Below are 21,966 nucleotides of genomic sequence, written 5' to 3'. Positions count from 1 at the left end.
ATAAATGTTAGCATTAACTCAAAGTCTACTGTAGAAATTAATCTCTTGAGGCTAAAAATGAGTACATTGATTAAGCCTAGCACAAAAATGGCATTTATCATGTGATAGAATCGGGCCAAGGCTGCCAACAATCAAAGTTTTAAGCAGCAACTATTTGCAATTCACTCATGTAAACATTGATGATTTGTCATCTATCAAAAATTTAATACCAAAGCAATAATTTGAAATAGTATGGAATTTTCTAGTAGGTTCATAATTTGGTCTAACCTGATTATAAGTGTACTCATCATTTTTATTATGGAGATAATGATTAGAAAACGCCATCAGAGCTCCACTTGCCAATCAATCAATCATTATCCCGGAGGTATGCGGAAAACAATAATTATCAGCCCAATGCCTCGACCTAGACTGAGAATTACTTCCGAAACGATAGCCAGATGAATTTAAACATCAGAGCAGTACAATAGCAGACTATAAACCAGCTATAAACATATTTTAAGAAGATAAGAAAGAAAAACAATAAGCTACAGATTTATAGCCAGCTGCAGCTATATATATATATATAAATAATAGATGAGACATGATAATATATGTTTTGTGGGTAGTATTGTAGAGGCTATTAGATTGACTATAGATGAATTCAAACTAGTAACTAGCTATACTATTGAACTTGCTCTCATATAACCATATTTTCTAAAACTACTAGTGGCACTGGTTCGAATCTTTGAACTTTCACAACAAACAATTCAAAACCCAACACAAATTAAAAACAGAAACTCTACTAAATAGGGTTCTGTCTAACCAGAACGGTTTTGTTCTTCTCCGAGGGCTTCCTCTCCGGCGCTAGCGCCACATGCTCCTTCGCCACCGGCGCAGCGACCGTTCTTCTCCGAGGGTTTCCTCTTCGGCGCTAGCGCCACATGCTCCTTCGCCACCGGCGCAGCCTCCGCTGCCCCACGCCTCCATGCTGCCAGCGCTTCCCCTCTGCGCCGTTGTTTCCCCCTTCGCAGACTTCGCCGCTTGTCCCAGGCTCACCTGGGCTAGGGGGGCTTCGTTGCCGCTGATCTCCATTGGCTCTATCCCCTTTGCTTGCTTTGTCACACTCCATCGCGCTCTTCGTGCTATCTCACAGCGTGGCGCCAATGATATCAATTGATACCACATGATATCAGATAGTACCAATTGGTATCATCTAGTTCATAATTTATGATGTAGTTGGCCTGAATTAAAAATAATTATTCTTGTCGACTGTAAACCAGTAGTAGAAATGAAAGGCCCAGGCCCAGCACAGGTGGGCTTTTCCGGAGCCCACGTAACCGGCCCATATCCTCATTTCTTGGGAGCCCGACCCCCGCCGGCCGCTTGCAGTTGCGGGGTTCGCCGCCGCGCCGACGCCACTTGCCATTCTATTCCGGCGAGGAGGAGGCCGAGGAGGGGAGGATGGGGTCGGTGCTGCTGCCTACGCTGCGGCGGAAGCGGGAGGTGGACGCCGCCATCCGCGACACGCTCGACAAGGTCCTCGTCCTCCGCTTCGGCCGCGCCGCCGACGCCGCCTGCCTCCACCTCGACGACATCGTGAGCTCCTCCTGTTCCTGGTTCCTGTCGATGCGATTCGCTTGCTGCTTTTGGTATTGGGGGATCGGTTCCTCACTGCCTCTGCTTAGAACCTGGAGGATTTGCTCGAACAGTATTTACTTGTGGGAGGAGGCCGCTAAACCTAGCTACATATATGCATGCTTTTTTCCCCTTAATTGCGGGGACCTATTCTGTTAGTTACAACTATTGATGGAACAACGAATTGAAAGCATATGAATGGAGAGGAAAATGATAGTATACTATGGGATAGGGTGTGTGGATTTGTTATCGAGCTTTTCATTCAATTTTTGTGTGTGCCAATTTGTTATCCTGTTAATTCGTTTTGTAGGCTCTGCGTGCCGATTTTTTATCTCGCACTGTTCTTCCTTTTTGTTTTTAACAGCTCGCTAAATCTTCCTGGGACATATCCAAGTTCGCCACAGTAGCATTGGTCGATATGGACTCCGAGGAGATGCAAGTTTACATTGACTATTTTGATATCACGTTGGTTCCAGCTACCCTTTTTTTCTTCAATGCCCAACACATGAAGATGGATTCAGGGTATGCGATTGTTCTTTTGCATTTACTTTAGTGGTATAGTGTTATTTGAATATGGCCTTTATTTTACACTTGCTCGAGTTCCTTACCATCGTTCAAGTCTTATCTCTTAAATTCTAGTAGCCCACCATGGACATAGTTCTTATGAGTCATTTATATACTACATTATAGTATCGCTGCAGTTACATGGTTTTCACATGTCATCGATAAATCATATGAAGAAAGGTTGAAAAGCTAGTTTATGCTCAAGTCTATAAACATAAGTTGAAAGTTTTAGCATCTGGAGTAACTATGGACAAACTTATTAAATAATATGAATATGTGAATTATGTGAACCTAAAGGTCACCCTGAACATGCATTTCTTTATAAAGTTAGAATAATGCTTGCTGAACAATTGAGAGCTACTGAGTGATGAGTTTTGATGATTTCTTCTGCTTCCTTATTGAGTGCCAACTTCAGGAAGTACACTATTTTTCTAACTTTTATATTAACGAACCATATGAAATGAAATGTTATGAAATCAAGTAAAAATAATGTATTAATGGCTGCAACCCAGAACAAATTCAGTTCCTGAGTTATTTCTTTTGGTTTTTGTAAAGAGTGTTGATTTCTTTGGTATGAAGTGATATGCACCAACAAAGATATTTTTCTCATTGCAGTTTCTTATTAGTTGTTTTAGGGCGTACTATAGCTGCATCAAAAATATGCCAAACTTATTTTAATGTGTATGCACAGGACACCTGATCACACAAAATGGATTGGCTCTTTCAGCAGCAAACAAGATTTCATTGATGTAGTTGAGGTGAGTGGGCCAGTAGTCTTGTACTTTCTACATTTCCTTGATTTACACAATCTTTTCATGGGATTAAGATTTAAGAACAACATTTTTCTTCATCAATAGGCCAATGTTGTAAACATCTGGCCTTTGATCTTGTGCCCTTGTCATGTTTTCTCACCTCAACCCAGGTTAGGCTAGAAATAAGATGATGGCATATCAATGAGGCCAATAAACTAATAGCTGTTTCTCATGGAAAATCAAACAGTTGTGGCTGTGATACTATTATCTTTATCTTCACAATGATTCATAGAATACCAAAATCAGAACACAATATGAACATCTAGAAGGTGAAAGAAAACTCATATGGTTCACTCTAGGGGAATCAATTTGTGGTTATTCTGGGAGGCCAAATTATCCTTGACTGCCTTTTGGATTACCTCAGCACCTACTATTCCAGGATGTCCCCTTTATCACCTTTTTGAGTAGCAGCCCAAGATAATATTGACAAACATGTTCCTTTGGTTGCTTGTAGAATATTTTTATTTATAGCAGCCCACAAGGCCTGAGGTACAAGCAAAAGCAGTTAGACATATGCTCTTGTTTGTACCTGTCGTCACCATGAAGGTCATGATGTGCCGTAGTAAACAATTTGGCAATGGTATGGATTGGTTTCTGTCAGAAAAGCAATTTTGACAAGTGGTCCAGCGTTCCCTTCTGTTTTATGAAAACTACAATGTTTAGATCCTTCAGATCTGATGTATCATGTGAGATCCTATTCTGCACTGTTCTGTTTTGATGCCTGAGGAATATTTGTCTCACTGTACTGCATCTTTTGGTACGATTTTCTTGTTCTTATAATCCTTATACGATTTTCTTGTTCTTATAATCAACTTTAACACTGCTGTCATGTGGAATTTATCGTCATCTGTGGCATTCCTTTCCACCTAATCCAGCTTAGTCAATTCATTGCCACTGGGCTATTATGATGATTGGCATTAATGATGGTCAACTCTGGTTAAAACAGTTTATTGATTCATGAAGAACATGTTAAAATAGTAGTTGTCTTCTGGCCCTCTGATATCTCTGATGGCAGGCAATATTTAGGGGTGCGATGAAAGGCAAACTGATAGTTTCTTGCCCGCTTCCACCAGAGAGAATACCCAGATTCCAGCTACTTTTCAAGGATGTCTGAGCGAGGGAAGTGCATATCACATGCATGTATGCATAAATAATGTCTTGGTCATGGTAAGAAAAGCAAAAACATGCTGCACGTATCTATAAGCATAAACAACCACCTTCGTGAACTACTTTTGGGCTTATTTGTTTGCACTTATATGCGACAGATGACAGAGCTATATGAAGATATGTTCAGAAAGATGAGTTTGTGAAGGTCTCGTCTCTCCAATTGGTTTGTCTGAAAAACCTTTATTTACACAGTAGGATATCACATGCTGTGTTGATATGTACGAGGCACGGTAGCTTTTGTTATCTACTGCGCTGCATAGGAGGCAAACTGAATTGATCAAGAGAAGTGCCTGCCTGACATGGTGGTGCATAATAAATTTTTAGTAATTAACACAAGTTAGAAAAAGCATTTTGCATGTAGTTTGCATTGCACGCTTGCTTAGTACAGAGAAGGGTATAAAATATAGTTGTTGGTTAATTGTGAAGTGGTAAATCAATAATCCAATATCCATTTCAAAGATACTGGAAGAACTTTTCTTCTCCGGAATAGTGTGAGCTATACCTGAAAAGGTGCCAAACACATTTCCTGGAGCCTAGAAACCTCAGTTTCCAAGGCAACTGAATCATAACCACTGGAACAAATAAATTATACAGTGAAAGAATTGCACCGTATGCACCACCTGTAATTCTTCCCCTCCATCTAAAACTCAGGACTCAAATCTAATCTCCAACTCATCCTTGTCTACCATGAGGTAATGAGACCCTCTGTCAATTACCTTCTTGCCGTCCTGCCTTACCCTGCTGAAGTGCTCACATGGACTGATGTCAAACCTGATGTTGGTCTTCTCCCCTACCTTGAGAAGCTGGCTCCTGAACCCAATCAGCTGGGTCGTGGGCCGGCCGCCCTTCGCTGTTGGCCACCGGAGGTACATGAGCACCGAGTGCTTGCCGTCCATGGGGCCATGGTTCTGCACCTCCACAACCGCCGGGAACTTGAGCTGCTCACAGCCATCGGTGCCGATCTCTTCGATATGGTAACTCTCATCACCTTCTGATGATGTAGTTGTCCTCAGGTTAGCAAGTAGGCTGGTGTAGGACTCTGCTGGCTTACCGGCGGAGACAAGCCGGCGAGAGTAGCTGGAGTAGCTGAGGCCATAGCCGAACTTGTAGACGGTCTTGCCCTGGTAGAAGCGATAGCTCCGGCCAGGGTAGCCGGTGGCCGGGTCAGCACGCATCCGCATGTCCGTCATGGGAACCTTGGTGAACTCCTCCGGGTACCATGTCACCGGCAGCCTCCCGCTGGGGTTGTGGTCGCCGAACAGCACCCTGGCGACGGCGAGGCCTCCGGCTTGCCCCGGGTAACCGGCCCACAGGATGGCGCCGATCTTGGGGTTCGTCTGCGCGAACGTGACGTCGACGGGGCCGCCGGTGAGGAGCACCAGGATGACGGGGCGCTTGGCGGCGTCGGCCACGGCGGCGATGAGGCTCTGCTGCTCCCCGGGGAGCAGCAGGCTCGTCCTGTCGCGCCCTTCGCTCTCCTGCTTCTGGCTGAGCCCCATGAACAGGAAGACATAATCTGAGGAGCTCGCCAGCGCGGCGGCCTCCTCCGTGGCCACGACGTCGCAGGCGGCCGAGTTGCACCCTGCGAGGAACCTCACGTTCTTGAGGTACCCCTGTATGCCGCTGAGCGGCGTCGTCGATTCGCACGGCGGGCCGAAGTAGTTGCCGATGAGCGCCAGGCCGTCGTTGGCGTTGGGCCCGATGACGGCTGCCGAGGCCACCGCCGTTCGGTCGAGCGGGAGGATGCCGGCGTCGTTCTTGAGCAGGACGATGCCGTCCATGGCTGCCTCCAGCGCGAGGCTCCTGTGCTCCGGCGTGCAAATGTCGGCGGCACCCAGCCCGCCGTACGCGCCGTTGCTCCTGGGGTCGCCGTCGAAGTGGCCGAGCCGCATCCGGATGGCGAAGAGGTTCTTGAGCGCCTTGTCGATGTCCTCCTCCGTCAGCTTCCCCTGCTGGATCGCCGCCGTGGCGTGCTGCTGCACGTAGGTGCCGCAGTTCATGTCCAGTCCTGAAATATTCCCAAAATCACTTAAAAAATAAAAACCACCTCAAATCTGTCCCATGTCGTTTCTCCAAACAATCCAAGCCCTGTACTGTTCCTCTGTTCTATTCTGTTTAGTTAAAAACTAGTCCAGCACTCCAGCTTTCACTGGTTAATCTTCTGTCTCCTTATGGTAAATGCAAATGCTAATGGAGAATCGATTGTTTCACGGACACGAACCGGCCTTGAGGGCGACGGCGACGGCGTCCTCCGGCGTCGGCGTGTAGCGCTGCGCGTCACGCATAATGGCGACCGCGTCGCAGTCGGAGGCGATGTACCTGCGTGGTGCAAGCAGCCACAAGAAACAAAAAGGAAACGCAAGACGCATCAGCGAAGCTCGTGATGACCCAGATCATCGGACGATCGCATGGCATGTGAAGGAAGCAACACTGTCACGTACGTACCCGTCGAGGCCCCAGTCTCCCCTGACGGTCTTGGTGAGGAGGTCGGAGTTGGCGCAGGCCGGGACGCCATTGATGCCCGTATAGGCGCACATGATGCAGGTCGCCTTCGCGTCCACCACGCAGCTCTTGAACGGTGGGTTGTACGTGTCCTCCAGATCCTGGGCCGTCACCTATCCAAACCGAAAAAAAAAGGAAAAAAGGAAAATTGCAAGGATGCAATTATAATTTTACAAAATTAGAGATATGCTATCCTGATCTACATATTATTGAGTCATATTGGCTCCACATATCATTGAGATACCAGTACCACCTTGGCGTTGAAGTTGTAGCGTTGGACGCCGTTCCAGTCCTCGAGGTCGTACGCCGTGACGTGCTTGCAGCAGGCGGAGGTCTGCAGCGCCGTCGCCGGCGAGTTCCCCTGCAGGCCCCGGACGAAGGCGACGGCGTACTTGCTCGCCGTGGTGGGGTCCTCGCCGGGGGTCTCCTGGCCGCGGCCCCACCGTGGGTCCCTGAAGATGTTGACGTTGGGGGACCAGATGGTCAGCCCCTCCGCCTGCCCCAGGTTGTACAGCGCCCTCGCCTCCGTGCCGATGGCCTGCACGCGGTCACAGACGTGCCATGCTTGTGATGATGGTTGTTTCGGCCAAAAATATGTGCGTTTCACGTGGCAGGCAAAATGCAAATCTGGTGAGTGAGTGAGTGAGTGATTGTATGAGCTGATAAGGGGGATGGATGCAAGGATGCATGCTTACAACACACGATTGGTGACCACATGGCCATTTTGCAAAAAGAGAATGCCGAAAGCATTAGTGAAGCTGATGATGAAGCGCTAGCTGTTTTACTTTTTTTTTTTGCCTGCATCTGATCGATGAAGCGATGGAAGTGGAATGAAAAGTTTTGTGGAATAATTTAAGGTGCCAGTATGGCGAGAACGTGAGGCTTTAGGGTACTGGTTTGTGTAAAAGCTGAGATGGCTTTAATCGCAAATTGAAAAAGAAACAGCATACCAGTTTTGTTTGATGGAATTTCAACTGTGCGAATGTTCTTTAAAAACAAATACTTTTGTTCCTGTGCATGGTTTTTTCCACTGTCCCCTCCTTTTTCCTGTCTTAACCTCCTAAATTTTGCGAATATATTGTTCAAGGGTGATTTTGCGTTGCTCCAAGAGATATCAGGAGGTAATTAAGGACGGAGAAATGCAACTAGTCCTGCTATTACCCCTTGGACCACTGGTTACCATGTGTTGACACATTGGGTAATATCCACTAATTAATATTACACCCAAAAATAAGTTACTGTGCACGATCCTAGGAAAGAATCAAAAGAATTAAGGGCTCCTTCCAAATAAAAAAAAATCACAGGAAAATAGTCCATCTCCTAAAATCCTTTGTCTATACTCTATACCCACGGAGAACACAAGACTCAAACAAAAAGGTTAGTAGGTGGTAGGTACAGTTGCAAAGGTCTTGATCTACATACACGCTCATATGGATGCATGCAGCGGTCACATGCGACGTCCCAAAACGAAAAAGAAAAGGGTCGGCTCTTTTTCTCACAGAAACATTCTGCTGCTTGTCTTTGGCACTAACCGCACATATTCACGTGTGTTGTGGCCGCTTTACACTAGCTACCTTTCAATTTTCTAGGCGACCCAGCCGTTTTGTCCCAAGGTTTTTGGCATGGGAATAATAGTAGTGGTAATGGTATATTCTGGATAAGTTAATTAAGCCCCGTTTTCTATATATATATATATATATATTTATTGTAAGAACTGATGTCTGTTATTTTTTTTATCACGAAAATAAATAAGAATTGCGCCATGCTTGAGTGCGCAATGTAAATGTTAGCAATAGTCAAAATTTATGACTGTAAACGTTTGGCAAACATAACCATACATTCCAATAAGCGACGAATTCCTTATTTCTCTTCTAAGTGCATGTCCACCAAACCTCTAAACGTGACACGCAGAATTTTGGTGTCTAGCTTGGCACATTGTCGTAGAGGTTGACTTGCAGGTATTCACAAGTTTAAGTTGTCTGAGCAGTAATTTCTAACATCTTCTAAAGTACATGACTCAGTCGCAAGAAAATTATATACGAGAGAAAAATACTTCTGAGTGTGGCGGTGGAACTTTAGGTGCACACAAATCCTAGGTATATTTTCTACACATACGTGCCTCGTAGTGATTAGTTAATTAGGTATTAGTTATTGCGGACTTCAAAAATAAATTAATAAAAAATATATAAATATTTAAAAAACATATCGGTTAGCAGTCAATAAACAAGGCAAGTTTTCGCCTTAACCGTCACTATCAAATGGTGCATTAGTCCTTATCTGTCGTTCGAACATGTATCAAGTGTCACGTCAAAAAAAAAAAACATGTATCAAGTGGTTGTACAGTGCGTTTGTAATGTGTTTAAAAAGGAATTAATTAGTACTCGTTTACCATTACTGTTGGCAGATCCCATATCTCAGATTTCTACTGTTCACATAACCGCTCGCACTTTGTCCTTTTTGTCACGGATCACAAAACCTACCCATCTCAACGAACAACAAACAAAAAACCCAAAGAAATGCTCATGCGTCGTGCATGGCCGGCGGGAAAGCTCTGCGGCGGCGCCGCCGCCGGCCGCCACGCCGTCGCAGTGCGGATGAAACGTGTGTGTAGTAGACACAGTAACGGACGGACGTACCTTGCCGATGCGGAACCAGAGGTCGTCGTCGAAGGCGGCGGCGGTGAGGAGCACCTGCGGGAAGCTGGTGGCGGCGCGCGCGGCGGAGCCCGGGACGTCGAAGTGGAGCCCCCTGCCGGAGGTGGCCAGCCCGTGGAGCGCCTCCGACCACCACTTGTACGCCGGCACGCCCAGCCGCGGCACGCCGGCCGCCTGGTCCCCGAGCTGCGCCACCTTCTCCGCGGGCGTCATCCTCGCCACCAGGTCTGCCGCGCGCTCCGCCGCCGGCAGCGCCGCGTCGCAGAACGCGTACGCCCGCTCGCCCGCCGGCGACGCCGGCCCGCACGAGAACGGCGGGTCCCCGGCCACCCCTACCACCATCACCACCACCACCACCACCATCACCATGCCGGCGCCGCCGTGGCAGTGCGAGAATATCGCTGCCATGGCCGCCGCGGCGAAGGTGTTCGATCCGTGTACGTACGTTCGGACACACCCGCCGGCCGGCCTAAATAGGCCACGCCGGCCAATGGGAGCGCGCCACGTGGCCAGCACGGCCACTGCGTAGAAGATGAGATGTGCTTGTAATAAATTATAAATTAATCTGAACGCATGCATGGAATGTTCTTTTCGTTTGAGCTAGGATTTCGAATTTTCGATGGAAATATTCGAGATTAAGGTAACTAACGCAAGCTTGCGTGCTGGGCGTTGTTTCCGTTTCTTGGTGAGTGTTAATTACTACGACTTTGGACACGTTAATTGCATGGATTAAACTAGTGCCACCCGTTGCTTTTGCTTTGCAATTAAGTCGTCTAATACCTGTTCGATGCCTAACTAGCTAGCAAGCTAGACACACCTATCTGGCTTAATGGATGGGAAGATATGATGAATCAAGCTGCAAATTGGAAATGATCTGTTGTGAAGAAGATTTAGTGCCTGATCGAAATAATTAGGCTGCATGCATGCATGCATGTGCTGCTTAATTTTCGTCTGACCAGTTTCCTTGAGTGTGTCATATAGTGGCACAAGTAAAAAGTGTGGACGTTTTTGGAGACAATAATAACATTCTTGACTTGATAGGAGGATGCATGAGGCTCATGTGATTTACTGTTATTTAACGTGAGTAAATGAAGTATGGACCCACTAGTTATCTCATTTACCAATTACTCAAAAATAATTAAGATGTAAGAGTATATATCATATACTCCTCCGTTAAAAAAAATATAAGACATATTATGTTTTCTTAGAAAAAACTCTATTAGTATCTTATTGTTTCATTCAAAACCATAATTATAAGATGTATTTTTAAGGGAATATCTAAATAACTTTTGACATGAATCGAACGACCTGGGTTTCAGGTACGCGCCCCTCTCCACTCAGCTATATGCCAGTTTTTTTTATTTACATTCCACTTACCAACCTACTCACATGTATAATTATTACATTGTAATTAGACTATAATCATATTATAGTTATATTTGACAAATTTTGGTGATAAAGGTTTTATTACCGAATATTTTACCCATTTTTTAAGACAAATCTAATAACATCAATCTAATGTCATAAAATTTTTATCCTAATAGGTTTATCATTAGTCATAGTCTTATCCTAACAAAACCTAATTTTCCTTATATTTTTAACGTAGGGAGTATAAAAAAAAATTCACGAAACACAATATACTAAAGCTATTTTTTTATAAGAAGGTATTAATCCTTTTCTCTACCTACAGTTGATATACACATATATACATGCACACTGAACTTATGAATAGAAAAAGGCACACATTGAGCGCGCATCAATGGTATTCGATTTTTGGTGCTAGCTAAGAGCGCTTCTTACCTCTGTTTTATAATGTAAGATATTTGACTTTTTTGTTACAATATTTGATCATTTGTCTTATTAAAAAATTTAGTACAAATATAAAAAATGACAAGTCGTGTTTAAAGTCTTTTAATAATAAAGTAAGTCACAAGCAAAATAAATGATATTTTCATAATTTTTTAAATAAAACAAATGGTCAAACATTATAAGTAAAAAAGTGAAACAACTTACTTTATAAAACGAAGGGAGTAGTAATTTGGTTTGAGATTGACTCTGCTAAAGTTTTATATATGTCCATGGTCGATCGGATACATTAAATCCTTAGACGTCATCACATCTTCACTCCATATGCCATCATATCTCTGTCCATGTCCATCCGAGGCACTCCATTGATCCTGCAAGTTTCTCCATAAAATATCCAAAATAGTCCCTTCCATAGCATGCATTTGCTTCTTCCAGTCGAACTGTCGAAGGGAGATCGAGATGGTGCATGGCTTGCAATTATGAGAGATCAAATGAAGCAACGATGTCGATAATATGATGATCGTAATAACGGCAGTGGGATCACGCGATCCATAAGATGATAGGAGGCTGACAACATGGAGTCTGTTTGAGAGAGGCATAGGGGGTGAATGTTTGGGCATATTTACAAATAAAAAATATTTTGTTAATAAAAACTTTTATATATGTGCTTTTAGTAATCTAAAACCAAGACTAAAAAACAAACCACTACTAGAGATTGAATTTTTCCGTGCAATCAAAATACATTTTCCCGTGCAGAGGTCCCACTGGTTTGCACCCAAGGGTCTACGAAAATCAATATTTTCTTGTGCGGTGAGCCCAACCACTTGGGATAATCCATTATCCCGTGGGGTCGACATAATGGAACCGCACGTGGATAATCGATTATCCCGTGCGGCCATCTTAACTCGACCGCACGGGATAATGGATTATCCCATTTGGCTAGCATGTGCTATCCCATGCGTTCAACCTAACACATGCTAGCCATTTCACATATCACCCTAAGTCCCAAGTTTCATATGTCACAATTTTCGCATATAGCAACTCTCATAATTTGGAAAAATTAACATCTCACACATCAAAAGATGGACATTTCTAAATACCACACCTCACAATTTGTCCAGATATCAAATAGCACATTTCACAATTTGCACACATATCAAATAGGTCGATGCAATCGGTGCAGTAGCGGCTTGGTGGCTGGCGGCGCTGAGGGGGAGGAGGTCGACGGCTTGGGGAGGGAGAGGCCGGTAGTTTGGGAGAGGAGGCCGGCGACGTCGTGGAACCCGACGCCGATGGGGAGGAGGCCGGTGGCTTCTTGGTGGAGTTGATCGGCGGCGGCTGCGTCATGGACGCTGGCAGCAGTCATGGAGGAGGCCAGTGGTGGCGACATGGTGGAGGCATGGGGGAAGAGGCGTCATGGAGCCCGACGTCGAGGGGAAGGAGGTCAGCGACTTCTTGGTGGCGGAGATCGGCGGCGACTTTGTGGTGGAGGCTGGCGACATCATCGATGCTGTCGGCGAGGGGGAGGAGGAGAGGCGGCTTGGGATAGAGGAGAAGTCACGATGACGGATCTAGGCGTCGACCGTAGTGAGGGCGAGGAGGAGAGGAGGCGGCGACGATGAGGACGAGAAGGAAAGGTGGCGATCGGGCGGGAATTTATATAGGCGCGCATCATCGCGTGCAGGCGTCTTAAAACGACCGCACGGGAAGATGCATTTTCCCGTGCGGGCGTTGTAACCCAACCGCACAGGATAATCATTTTCCCGTGCGGTCGTCTTAACCCAACCGCACGGGATAAAGATTATGCCATGCGGTTGGGTTAAGTCGACCGCACGGGAAAATGGGATTATCCTGTGCGGTTGGTTACGACACCCGCACGGGAAAATGCATCTTCCGATGTTGGTCTACCGATTTTTCTAGGCGGCGCCACTTATGGCCCGCCTGGAAATAAAAGGGGCCGATGTCCAGAAAAATTATTCCTGTAGTAGTGAACTTCGATAAAAAAACCCCTAAAATCAAGTCTAAATTTTAGGGTTAAAAATTCAAATTTTGGCTTATAAGCATAACCATAAGTGAAAAGATGGCCGTGAATAATAGGAGATCACCTCATCTTGTTGTGCACATGGAGAACCATATTAAGATGGACCGGAAAATGTGTATGAGGACAGTGATAATGGATGTCGCGATGTGGCGAAGGTAAATCCTAGTGTGTGAAGGCTCATGTCTAATGGGTGAGCGAATGTGTTTTAACCACGTCACAAGTCATGCATTATGGTTAGGGGTGGAGCTTTGAGGGTCGGGGGTAGAGAAAGCGGAGGGACTTCCTAGACTTTTAGAGAGATTCCACAGCTTAGGATTGGTGGTAGAGGATACACATGGACAAGCGGTGAGTGGGGGGATAGGGGGGGGGGGGTTGGCACCACCAGAGTCACGAAGTCATCGGTAGTAGGCAAGGCCATTGCTGGCAGGTAGGGCGGTGTTGGAACACAATGACATTGGATATAGGGAAGACGATGATGTAGAGGCACCTCATCGTTGGTTGGCTTGTGGATGAGGAGATGGAGAAGGTGGGGAAAGTGAGCAGGCCGATGATGTGTGACACACTGGTGACAACGAAGCCAACTGGTTGCATGATGGAGTAGTGGTGGCAAAGGAGACGGGGGATTGGAGATGAGATATATTTGGAGTTTGCCAAAGAGAGAAAGGAGAAAGTTCACTGTTGGAATGACAGATGGAACTTACTGAAGGCAAGCCACTGCCATTGTGGATGCTTTTGCTCGATTTGTTGTGTTCGAAACCTTGAAGTTGTTCGAGTTCTGTTTAACGAAACCGAGGAGGAGAAAAAAAAGTAGGTTTGTCTACATCTAAGACTGAGACTTGGTGCTACTCTCACAATACACTGCATGTGGCCCTTCTTATTGTTTTGCACTAATGCCTATGTGGGAAGCACAACGCGTGCCCATTAGTGGCCCTGTGCGAAAGGGAATTTGTGACATTTGATCCACATCAATGATAAATGTGAATGTAAGCGAATACAAGAACAAGTATGGAAACCTCTATTTGAGGTTATAAGTTGTAACTACGAAGATAGTTCTTCATATTGTTATTTAAATGTCCCTATTCAATATAGGCTTTAGTAGATGCCATATTCATTATAACCGGTAGAAAAAATGTTATAGGACAAATATGTTGTTTGAAGATAACCAGGTGAGAAATGAGGAGAGGACGAAAAAAGCTAACTTATTCATATTCACTTATACTTTTTATTGTTATATATTTGTTTAAACATTCATGCGTACGTGACAAATTTCTTCAATAAATCTCTTTTGAACAGTACTTTCTTATATACCGTACTACTGTTAGAGTACATGCTAGGATATATAGCTTTTAGTGCTGTCCCAATATAATTTTGTATATTTATATAAAAAATTTGAATAAAATGATGGTGAAATTTAGATTAAAAATCAATGGTGTAAAAGAAAAAACAAAAAGAGTAGTTGATTAAACATAGTGGTCCTATGAAAGTAAATGAAGTCGTGTACTCGTGTCACAGAAAAGTTGATAAAACGAAAACGGCATCATGATATATACACTTAAGAATCGGGTGACGGTGAGAAAGTTGTATACACATGCTGAGCTATAGGAGGGTGCCAAATGACGTATTTACAAAGAAAAAATAATTTATATATAAAATTTATATATATATATTCTTAGCTATTTAAAAACTAAGGCTGGAAAATAAACTTCGATAAGAGAACCCTTAAAATTAATTTTAAATTTAAGATTTATAAGTTAAAATTTAGCTTGTGCTTATAAGCAGAAGCGATTTGTACGTTCATTGGTTTTTACTTTTGGGACCTGATATGGTGCAGTAGTAGTAATTACTTGTAGTGTTGGCTACAGGGTCACACAATAAAATTGATCAGGATTAAAAAAACAAACATGTCTCACGCACACATGAGTCCAGACATCCTATCTCACCTCCCTCAACACACAAACTGTGCATGATTCCATCCACATGGAAACACACACTCGTTATCATCAGTCGCATGTGAGCTCCTCTTTGACTTGATGACATTGAAAGGCAACAGATACAAACGGCTTGACAATATTAATTAGGCATCGGATTAATTTACTAATTTTGCATCAGGAACCGTGTTGCAAAAACCGTGATCAGCTAAAGTACAAGAGACTGGACACAGATATGCATGCACGCCCAATATTAGGCCTGTGGGCAGCTAGCTAGGTTCACATACACAACTTCTGCGTGGATTTCAAACCTTCGAGGAAATGCCCTCTCACCTATTACATGCTATCCAAATAATTATTAAAAAAATTAAAAAAAAATTATGAAGATAGATTAATATAAAATAAGTTTAAATATGACTTTCAAATTAATATAAGATATATCACCATACAAACATGCAAGTACAAATATGACTTCTACAATCCATAACAAAAATAGCAAATGTAACCGTGACTGTGACTATACTTATACTATTTATTTAGAGTTCAATTTATTATTTTTTTAATCCTAGAAGTCATATCTAAACTTTTCCCCTTCTGCCATGGACTGCTTTGCTGCATGCCGTCTCTTTTCGCCCTTTTCCTCCAGCATAATTGTACTTAGGTACACATGTGAAGGGAGACCGGTTTTTGTAATCTTGTGTGTGGCATTCGATTCTCTGTGCTAATCTCCGACTTGGTTGAAATATACCGGTTTTTTTGTGTTTGGTTTCAGATGCAGATATGGTTGGCTGTCTGCTGTCACAACATACTCACAAGTCCCCTGTCCTGCAAAACGATAGCTGCATGTGAGGAGAGCTTTGTACTCACCTCTGAAAAGCTCATAGCATTGGCAGGCCAAACAACATACACAGTGTACTTGATGGAAACTTTATGTAGAGTTTTGATTAATTAGTGGTTTTTTCTAGGTTATTTAGTGAAGTTAATTAGGGACGTTTTGGTGTTTTGATGGGCCTAGTTAGAGCTGTGTTATTTTGTAACACCCTGGTTTTAGCTTTAGATGTTAAAACCTATATTTTTGTAAATTTATAAAATCCAAAGTTCAAAAATTCGGCTCATTGTGTGTATCAAGTATATAGTGCCAATATCTGAACTAAATTATCATTGTAACCCTATTGTTTTTAATCCAAAGCACTGCATCTAAATGAAAATCTTGGGACTCAAATTTTGCAGTTCAGTGGTCTCTTTGAAACCACTCCCTGAAATTCTTCGAGATTTATGCTTCAAATCGCCGCACAAAAACTCAGAAAATTCATCTTTTGGAATATTATCAAAATCAGCTTAAAATTTAAAGCCAGTTCCAATCTTTTCCTTACAAAATTGCTTCATTTTGAAACCGATAGTTTTTCGGTCTACAAATGGTGGGAGAGATGGTAGCTAACCGCCAAGGCACACCCAAAGAAGGCTTATGCATCCTTCTATGTTGGACAAAATCGGGAGATGCTGACCGAACCAGGAGAAAACCTTTCTACAACCCATAAGATGACGGACTCCTCTACTTTATATTGGTACAACTCTCCCTAAACTTTAAACGTGGGACTATTCCAATAATCTCCCCTTTCCACAAACACCCATGATCCACTGGGCTTTGGGCCTACACCACCTGAGTTTGCCTGAGCCAATATTGTCGACCTAGCTCTGACACCATTTATTGGTCCAAAACCGGGAGATGTCAGTACAATCGGGAGAAAGACTTTGCACGTCCCAAAAGATAGCTCAAGAGATGAGAGACTCCCCCACTTTTATGTTGGTGCAACTCACACTAAACTTTTAATGCGCGACTACTCCAACATCCTATAGCTACTTAGTCTCATCTTTTCACTTGTGCTTATTTTTATAAGATAAATTTTAAATTTTAAACCTTAAATCAAGAGTTTTTTTTATCATATTTTATGTTTTAACCTTTGCTTTTAAATTACTATGAACATGTAAATAAAAGTTGTATTGATAATTTGTTAATCGTTAATAAGTTTTTTTTACTTATGCTTAATTTTAGCAAAAAAATCAATCTGAGACATAGTAAGAAAGGAACCAAAAAACATGCTCGAGCACTAAGAGACCGATGGGCCAGGCCTCTTCGAAAAAAATTAAAAGAGAAGACGAGAATGTAAAGCTAAGCTCACATCCTGTTAGATATAGATAAATGTGCTTTTCTATTTGTCCCCTAGGGGCTGCAACACTTTTTTCCTGTTATATCTAATGAAACAAGGACAGTGTTGTAATATCCCAAAATCATCCAATTAATTGATGGGATCCCTAGCTTCAAATATGGCCCTTACATCTCATTAATTTATGATAATTTAAATGAGTATGTTTGAAGTCGAACTTCTCTGAAAATGTATATTCTTTCAACCAATTTCCAGATCAATTAAAGTTTATCTCAAATCAACCAACAATTTTGGATATGTGAACCCCAAAGGTGTAGAGGCCCGATTAATTTAATCCGTTATCTTAGAAAAATCAGCCAATAACAATACGAAAAATTCAGCATCCCAGGACATCTATCCACTGCCCTCGGAGCTCCAAAGTCGTCCATCTATTGTTTTTTTTATAACAATCGGCCCCGGTTTTCATTAAAGCCCAAAAAACAATTTGGGATACCGGGGTTACCGGTTTTGCATGCACATATACACGGTTTAAAAAGGAAAACAAAACTAGCCACAACAACTACAGAAGTGGAGAAAGCCAAGAAAACAACGGTGGGAAGAAACACAAACACAACAGATATATAACACCAGGGAGAAAAAGTGAATAGGATTCCCCAAAAATCTTCTGCCTATGCAGATTTTGAGTTCTGAAAAGCTTTTGTCACGATTTGTAGGTTTTGAATCCATCTGTCCAGAATAGTTGTCTCTTCACTTTTTAGCAAAACTCTCTACCGCAGAAGACAGCAAACTATACGAAAGATAATGTTAACAGGTCACTTGAGAAATATATATCTGAAAATCATATGATTCCTCACTGACTACAATTGCCAACAGCTGACAGCTAAAATACAAAAACGAACTCTTGGGAAATTAGATCGATAAGGCCAGAAAGAACATTCAATAAAATTAGCAAAAGAAGTCAAAACTCTATTCCAGTTCATGGCATCTTTACACATATTCCAAGTGAAGTTTGCAATAGAACAAGAGAAAAAAAAATGTGATTTGCATCTTCAGTCTCCACATAATTGGCAACTCTCTGAACCATCCTAGCCCATCTTTTTCTGCTCACTACCTGATTGAATTTTATTTTTCCATCCTAGCCAAAGGAAATGTTTGAGCTTGAGAGTTATGGGTGACCTCCACAGAAGTTGTATCTCTTTATCTTCAATTCCTCTAAAAGTCAGTATTTTATACATAGAATTAGTAGAAAAGATTTGTTTATTCACTATCACCCAAACTAATTCATCACGACCATCATCTCTGGCTCTCTCAAAGAGGGGGGAAACTATATCACACATCTCAATCCAATGTTGCGACACTACTTGACAAAAAAAATCTTCTAAAAGCTAGACATTCAATCCCTCTCTCCCTCACCTCTTAAACTAAGATATTTGTTGTTGGCATATCTCCAAAAGATAAGGAAAATAAATTTTTAGGGGGACTTCTCCAATCCAAACAACTCCCCAGAACCAAATGTGGTTACCCACATATATCTTCCAACAAGATCCTCTAATAAACCAATCTTTAATTTTTTGTAGCCCTTGCCAAAACATGGATAGGGATGCTAGGAAATTCTGGAAAAAAACCTGAATCTCTCATATATTTATTCCTCGGAACTATCATACATAAGCTTTTATCATTGGATTCCAACTTAAAAATCCATTTAGCTAGAAGGGAAATATTCATAGCTCTTGAATATGTAAAACCTAAACCTTAAAAATCTTTGGGGAAACAATATTTGACCATCGAACTAGGGGTGGAAACGAGCCGAGCCGAGCCTCGTGGAAGCTCGCCAAATGCTAGGCTCGGCTTGGCTCGGCTCGGTACTCCAACCGAGCTACACATGAGGCTCGGCTCGGCTCATGGTTCGGCTTGAGCCGGCTCTTGAGCTTTGCTAGCAGCATGTATTTGACAATCTGAAATATGCTAGAAGATTAAGCCCGGTAGATATTTCAGACATGAACAAAGCTGTTGCTGGTCCAATGAGCATCTGCCCTTGAACAAAACAATTACAGATGTGCAATTTTAGGATGCAAATGTTTCAAGAATGTAATATCAAGATTCGTCAAGCAACTGTAAAATTATTGAACGCTCAAGATTATTTTGGATTTACAGTATAAGTCGATATTTATGATGACAATATCCTGACTCTAATATCAATCAAAATTCACATAGACAACCCTAGTTTCGTAATGTGCCAGAGATGGGCTTCATTGGTTTTAGCTAGAAGTCTATCTTCAAACCGAGCATATTTGGCTCGTGAGCCGCTCGCAAGCTGGCTCGGGCTCGGCTCAGTTAGGATTCGAGCCGAGCCGAGCTCACAAGCCGAGCTATTTGCCCAGCCCTACATCGAACCATAAGACATCTCTTTTTATCTCTAATACCCTCCCAATAAAACCTACTTCTAATAGAGTCAATATTCGCATGATTGGATTCTGGCAAAAGATACGGACCCATTGCATAAGAGGAAACAACAAACATACAAGAGTTAATAAGAATAGCTCTCCCACTATAATATAAATAGCCAGTTTGCTAGGTATTTAATCTCTTAATTTTCTGATTAATGAAAGAAAAGCCATACACTGTTAATTTGAAAGGGCTCATTGGCAGTCCAAGGTATTTTAAAGGGAAAGCTCCACTGGGCAATTTAGCATGTTAGCAGCTCTCTCCTCTTCCTCAGTGGATAGACCGGTAGACAACACATCATTTTTATGGTAGTTAATTTTCATATCAGACATCTCCTCAAAGCAATAAAGAAGGAATTTTGTAGCAATATAATTCAATAAAAGGAATAAAAATAATGATAGTACCATCGAAGATGTGGGAGCCTACCAGGGAAAAGATGAGGAACTAAACCAGCATTGTTTATACTAAAAAGGTAAATATGTGAATTGTTCGGTGTTGATTTTGAGACTAAAAGGTGGTTGAATGGGAGGAGTAAAAAGATGGCCGCTTTGTGTTTTTTCCTCCTCACTATTTCTGTCTCTAATCATTTGGAGAAGCACATCGATATTGTACAGGGCAGGATCGATCACTGATTCTTCACCTAATCCAACGGACAAGTAGTGGCGGATTTAGAAAAAATATTATTAGCCTTCTTCGACCTTTGTTCAGACTGCTTTCTGACACCTCGAAGGCTTTTTTTTAAGTAATGACAGAAATGAGACGTTAAAGACATCGATAGGATAGGAGGAGCCGTGTGGGTGACAGACCGGCCCGTGCTGATGAAGTGAGGAGTGACGGCCGAACACACTAGGCCATTTCGGCCCAACTGCAAGCCCATGCATGGCTTTATTATTTACTCACTGAGGCGTTCATTAGTACCGCACTGCCTAATCACATCATTAGTGACTGGTTTATATAGTGCTCCTACGTGACCCATGTCAAGCAATGACGAGAAGCACCAGCGCTGGTGGGTCCAGTGCTTGCTCTGATATTTACGAGGACATATAATATGGTGCAATACTGAGCTTTCACTTTTTTCTCAACTATGCCATTTCGAAATTTTAACTTAGTGATATGTATATATTAATCTATTTACCTTTTTTTTAAAAAGGAAATCCAGTAACCTTTTCACAAGATTCTTGATCAAAACATGTCACTAATGGACTTAGTTGAGCATGTAAAACTATGTGTGAGACGTATGCATAGGAAATAGGATGAGTTGGATGCTAAAGCTTCCCATTCAGTTTCTTTTACTAGATTAGATGCAGACCCATTAGAGAAAGATGATGCTCGTGTATTCACACCAGTTATGTTTAAGAAAATTAGGAACCAAATCAAGAAAATTCATGAACTTCAAGTTATTGATGTGACACATAGAATAGCTCTGCATTATATGTTGTTGGTTTGAAGGAAGATAACGAGGTTTGGGATGAATTGAGGGTTAATTTTGATGGCTAGTCAATGAAGAGTCTGCATTGTCATTGTCAAAAGATGGAGTGTGAAGGCATCCCATGCTCACATATATTTGTTGTCCTAAAGTTTTTACTTATTGACATAATCCCTCATTGTTGTGTTATAGTCAGGTGGACAATGGAAGCGAAGGAAACTTTTAGGTAAGACAGAAATAGAGATTCACATGAGTGGACTGAACGAATAGTTTGTTATCCTAAGCTTAGAAAACTAGGTTGTGATCGATGCTTTGTTTGTAGCTGCTAGGACCCTAGAGAACACATGAAGGGGTTTGGATTTCTTTAAGGGTGTTTTGTATGAATCGTCAGAAGGGCACGATAATTTTGAGCCATCAGAGTTCGGTCCATTGCCATCTAACTTTACAATTTTAAACCAGCAATATGATCAAGGAGTTTGAGATCCAGATGAGATTAGAGGGAAAGGTGCTCCTTTGAAGAGAATAAGTCCATTTCGAGAGACACTGCATGCAAAGAAGCAAAAATGATGTGGATTTAGCCTAACAAGACAATACATATGCGTAAATATGGCCATCAAAATTATCCCACACTTAATCTCAAACCTCACCATCGTTCTTCAAACCAACAACATACAATTTATTTTCTAACCTTCAAACCACATTCAGCATGACCTTAATTATTTTCGTCTTGATTGCAGACCGTAGAGAATAGATTCATATGTGAGAGTACCTAGTGCTATGGAAACAGTAGCAGTAAGTGCTCTCAGTGATGTGACTGACCTGCAACTTTGGGCTCCTCCAAT

General features: G+C 42.4%; 2 protein-coding genes across 2 annotated transcripts; one reads left to right on the top strand and one right to left on the bottom strand.

Annotated features, from left to right (window-relative positions):
• The first annotated feature begins 1,367 nt into the window (after positions 1 to 1,367).
• On the top strand, positions 1,368 to 4,590 carry LOC102699721 (thioredoxin-like protein 4B). The gene is made up of 5 exons (XM_006662828.3): positions 1,368 to 1,575; positions 1,979 to 2,136; positions 2,870 to 2,936; positions 4,006 to 4,157; positions 4,256 to 4,590. Exons 1-4 carry the CDS (start codon positions 1,441 to 1,443, stop codon positions 4,102 to 4,104), a joined length of 459 nt encoding a protein of 152 aa, XP_006662891.1. The 5' UTR covers positions 1,368 to 1,440; the 3' UTR covers positions 4,105 to 4,157; positions 4,256 to 4,590.
• Positions 4,517 to 9,735, bottom strand: LOC102722720 (probable beta-D-xylosidase 7). Its single transcript, XM_040528648.1, has 5 exons — positions 9,296 to 9,735; positions 6,913 to 7,197; positions 6,603 to 6,772; positions 6,379 to 6,476; positions 4,517 to 6,165 (listed from the first exon to the last, which is right to left on the bottom strand). The coding sequence occupies exons 1-5, from the start codon at positions 9,719 to 9,721 to the stop codon at positions 4,805 to 4,807; spliced, it is 2,340 nt and encodes a 779-aa protein (XP_040384582.1). The 5' UTR covers positions 9,722 to 9,735; the 3' UTR covers positions 4,517 to 4,804.
• Between the last annotated feature and the right edge of the window lie 12,231 nt (positions 9,736 to 21,966).

This window comes from Oryza brachyantha, chromosome 11 (assembly GCF_000231095.2).
Source record: "Oryza brachyantha chromosome 11, ObraRS2, whole genome shotgun sequence".
NCBI classification, from domain to species: domain Eukaryota; kingdom Viridiplantae; phylum Streptophyta; class Magnoliopsida; order Poales; family Poaceae; genus Oryza; species Oryza brachyantha.
Note: the sequence above shows the minus strand (reverse complement) of the source record. Positions and strands in the feature narration are given on the sequence as shown.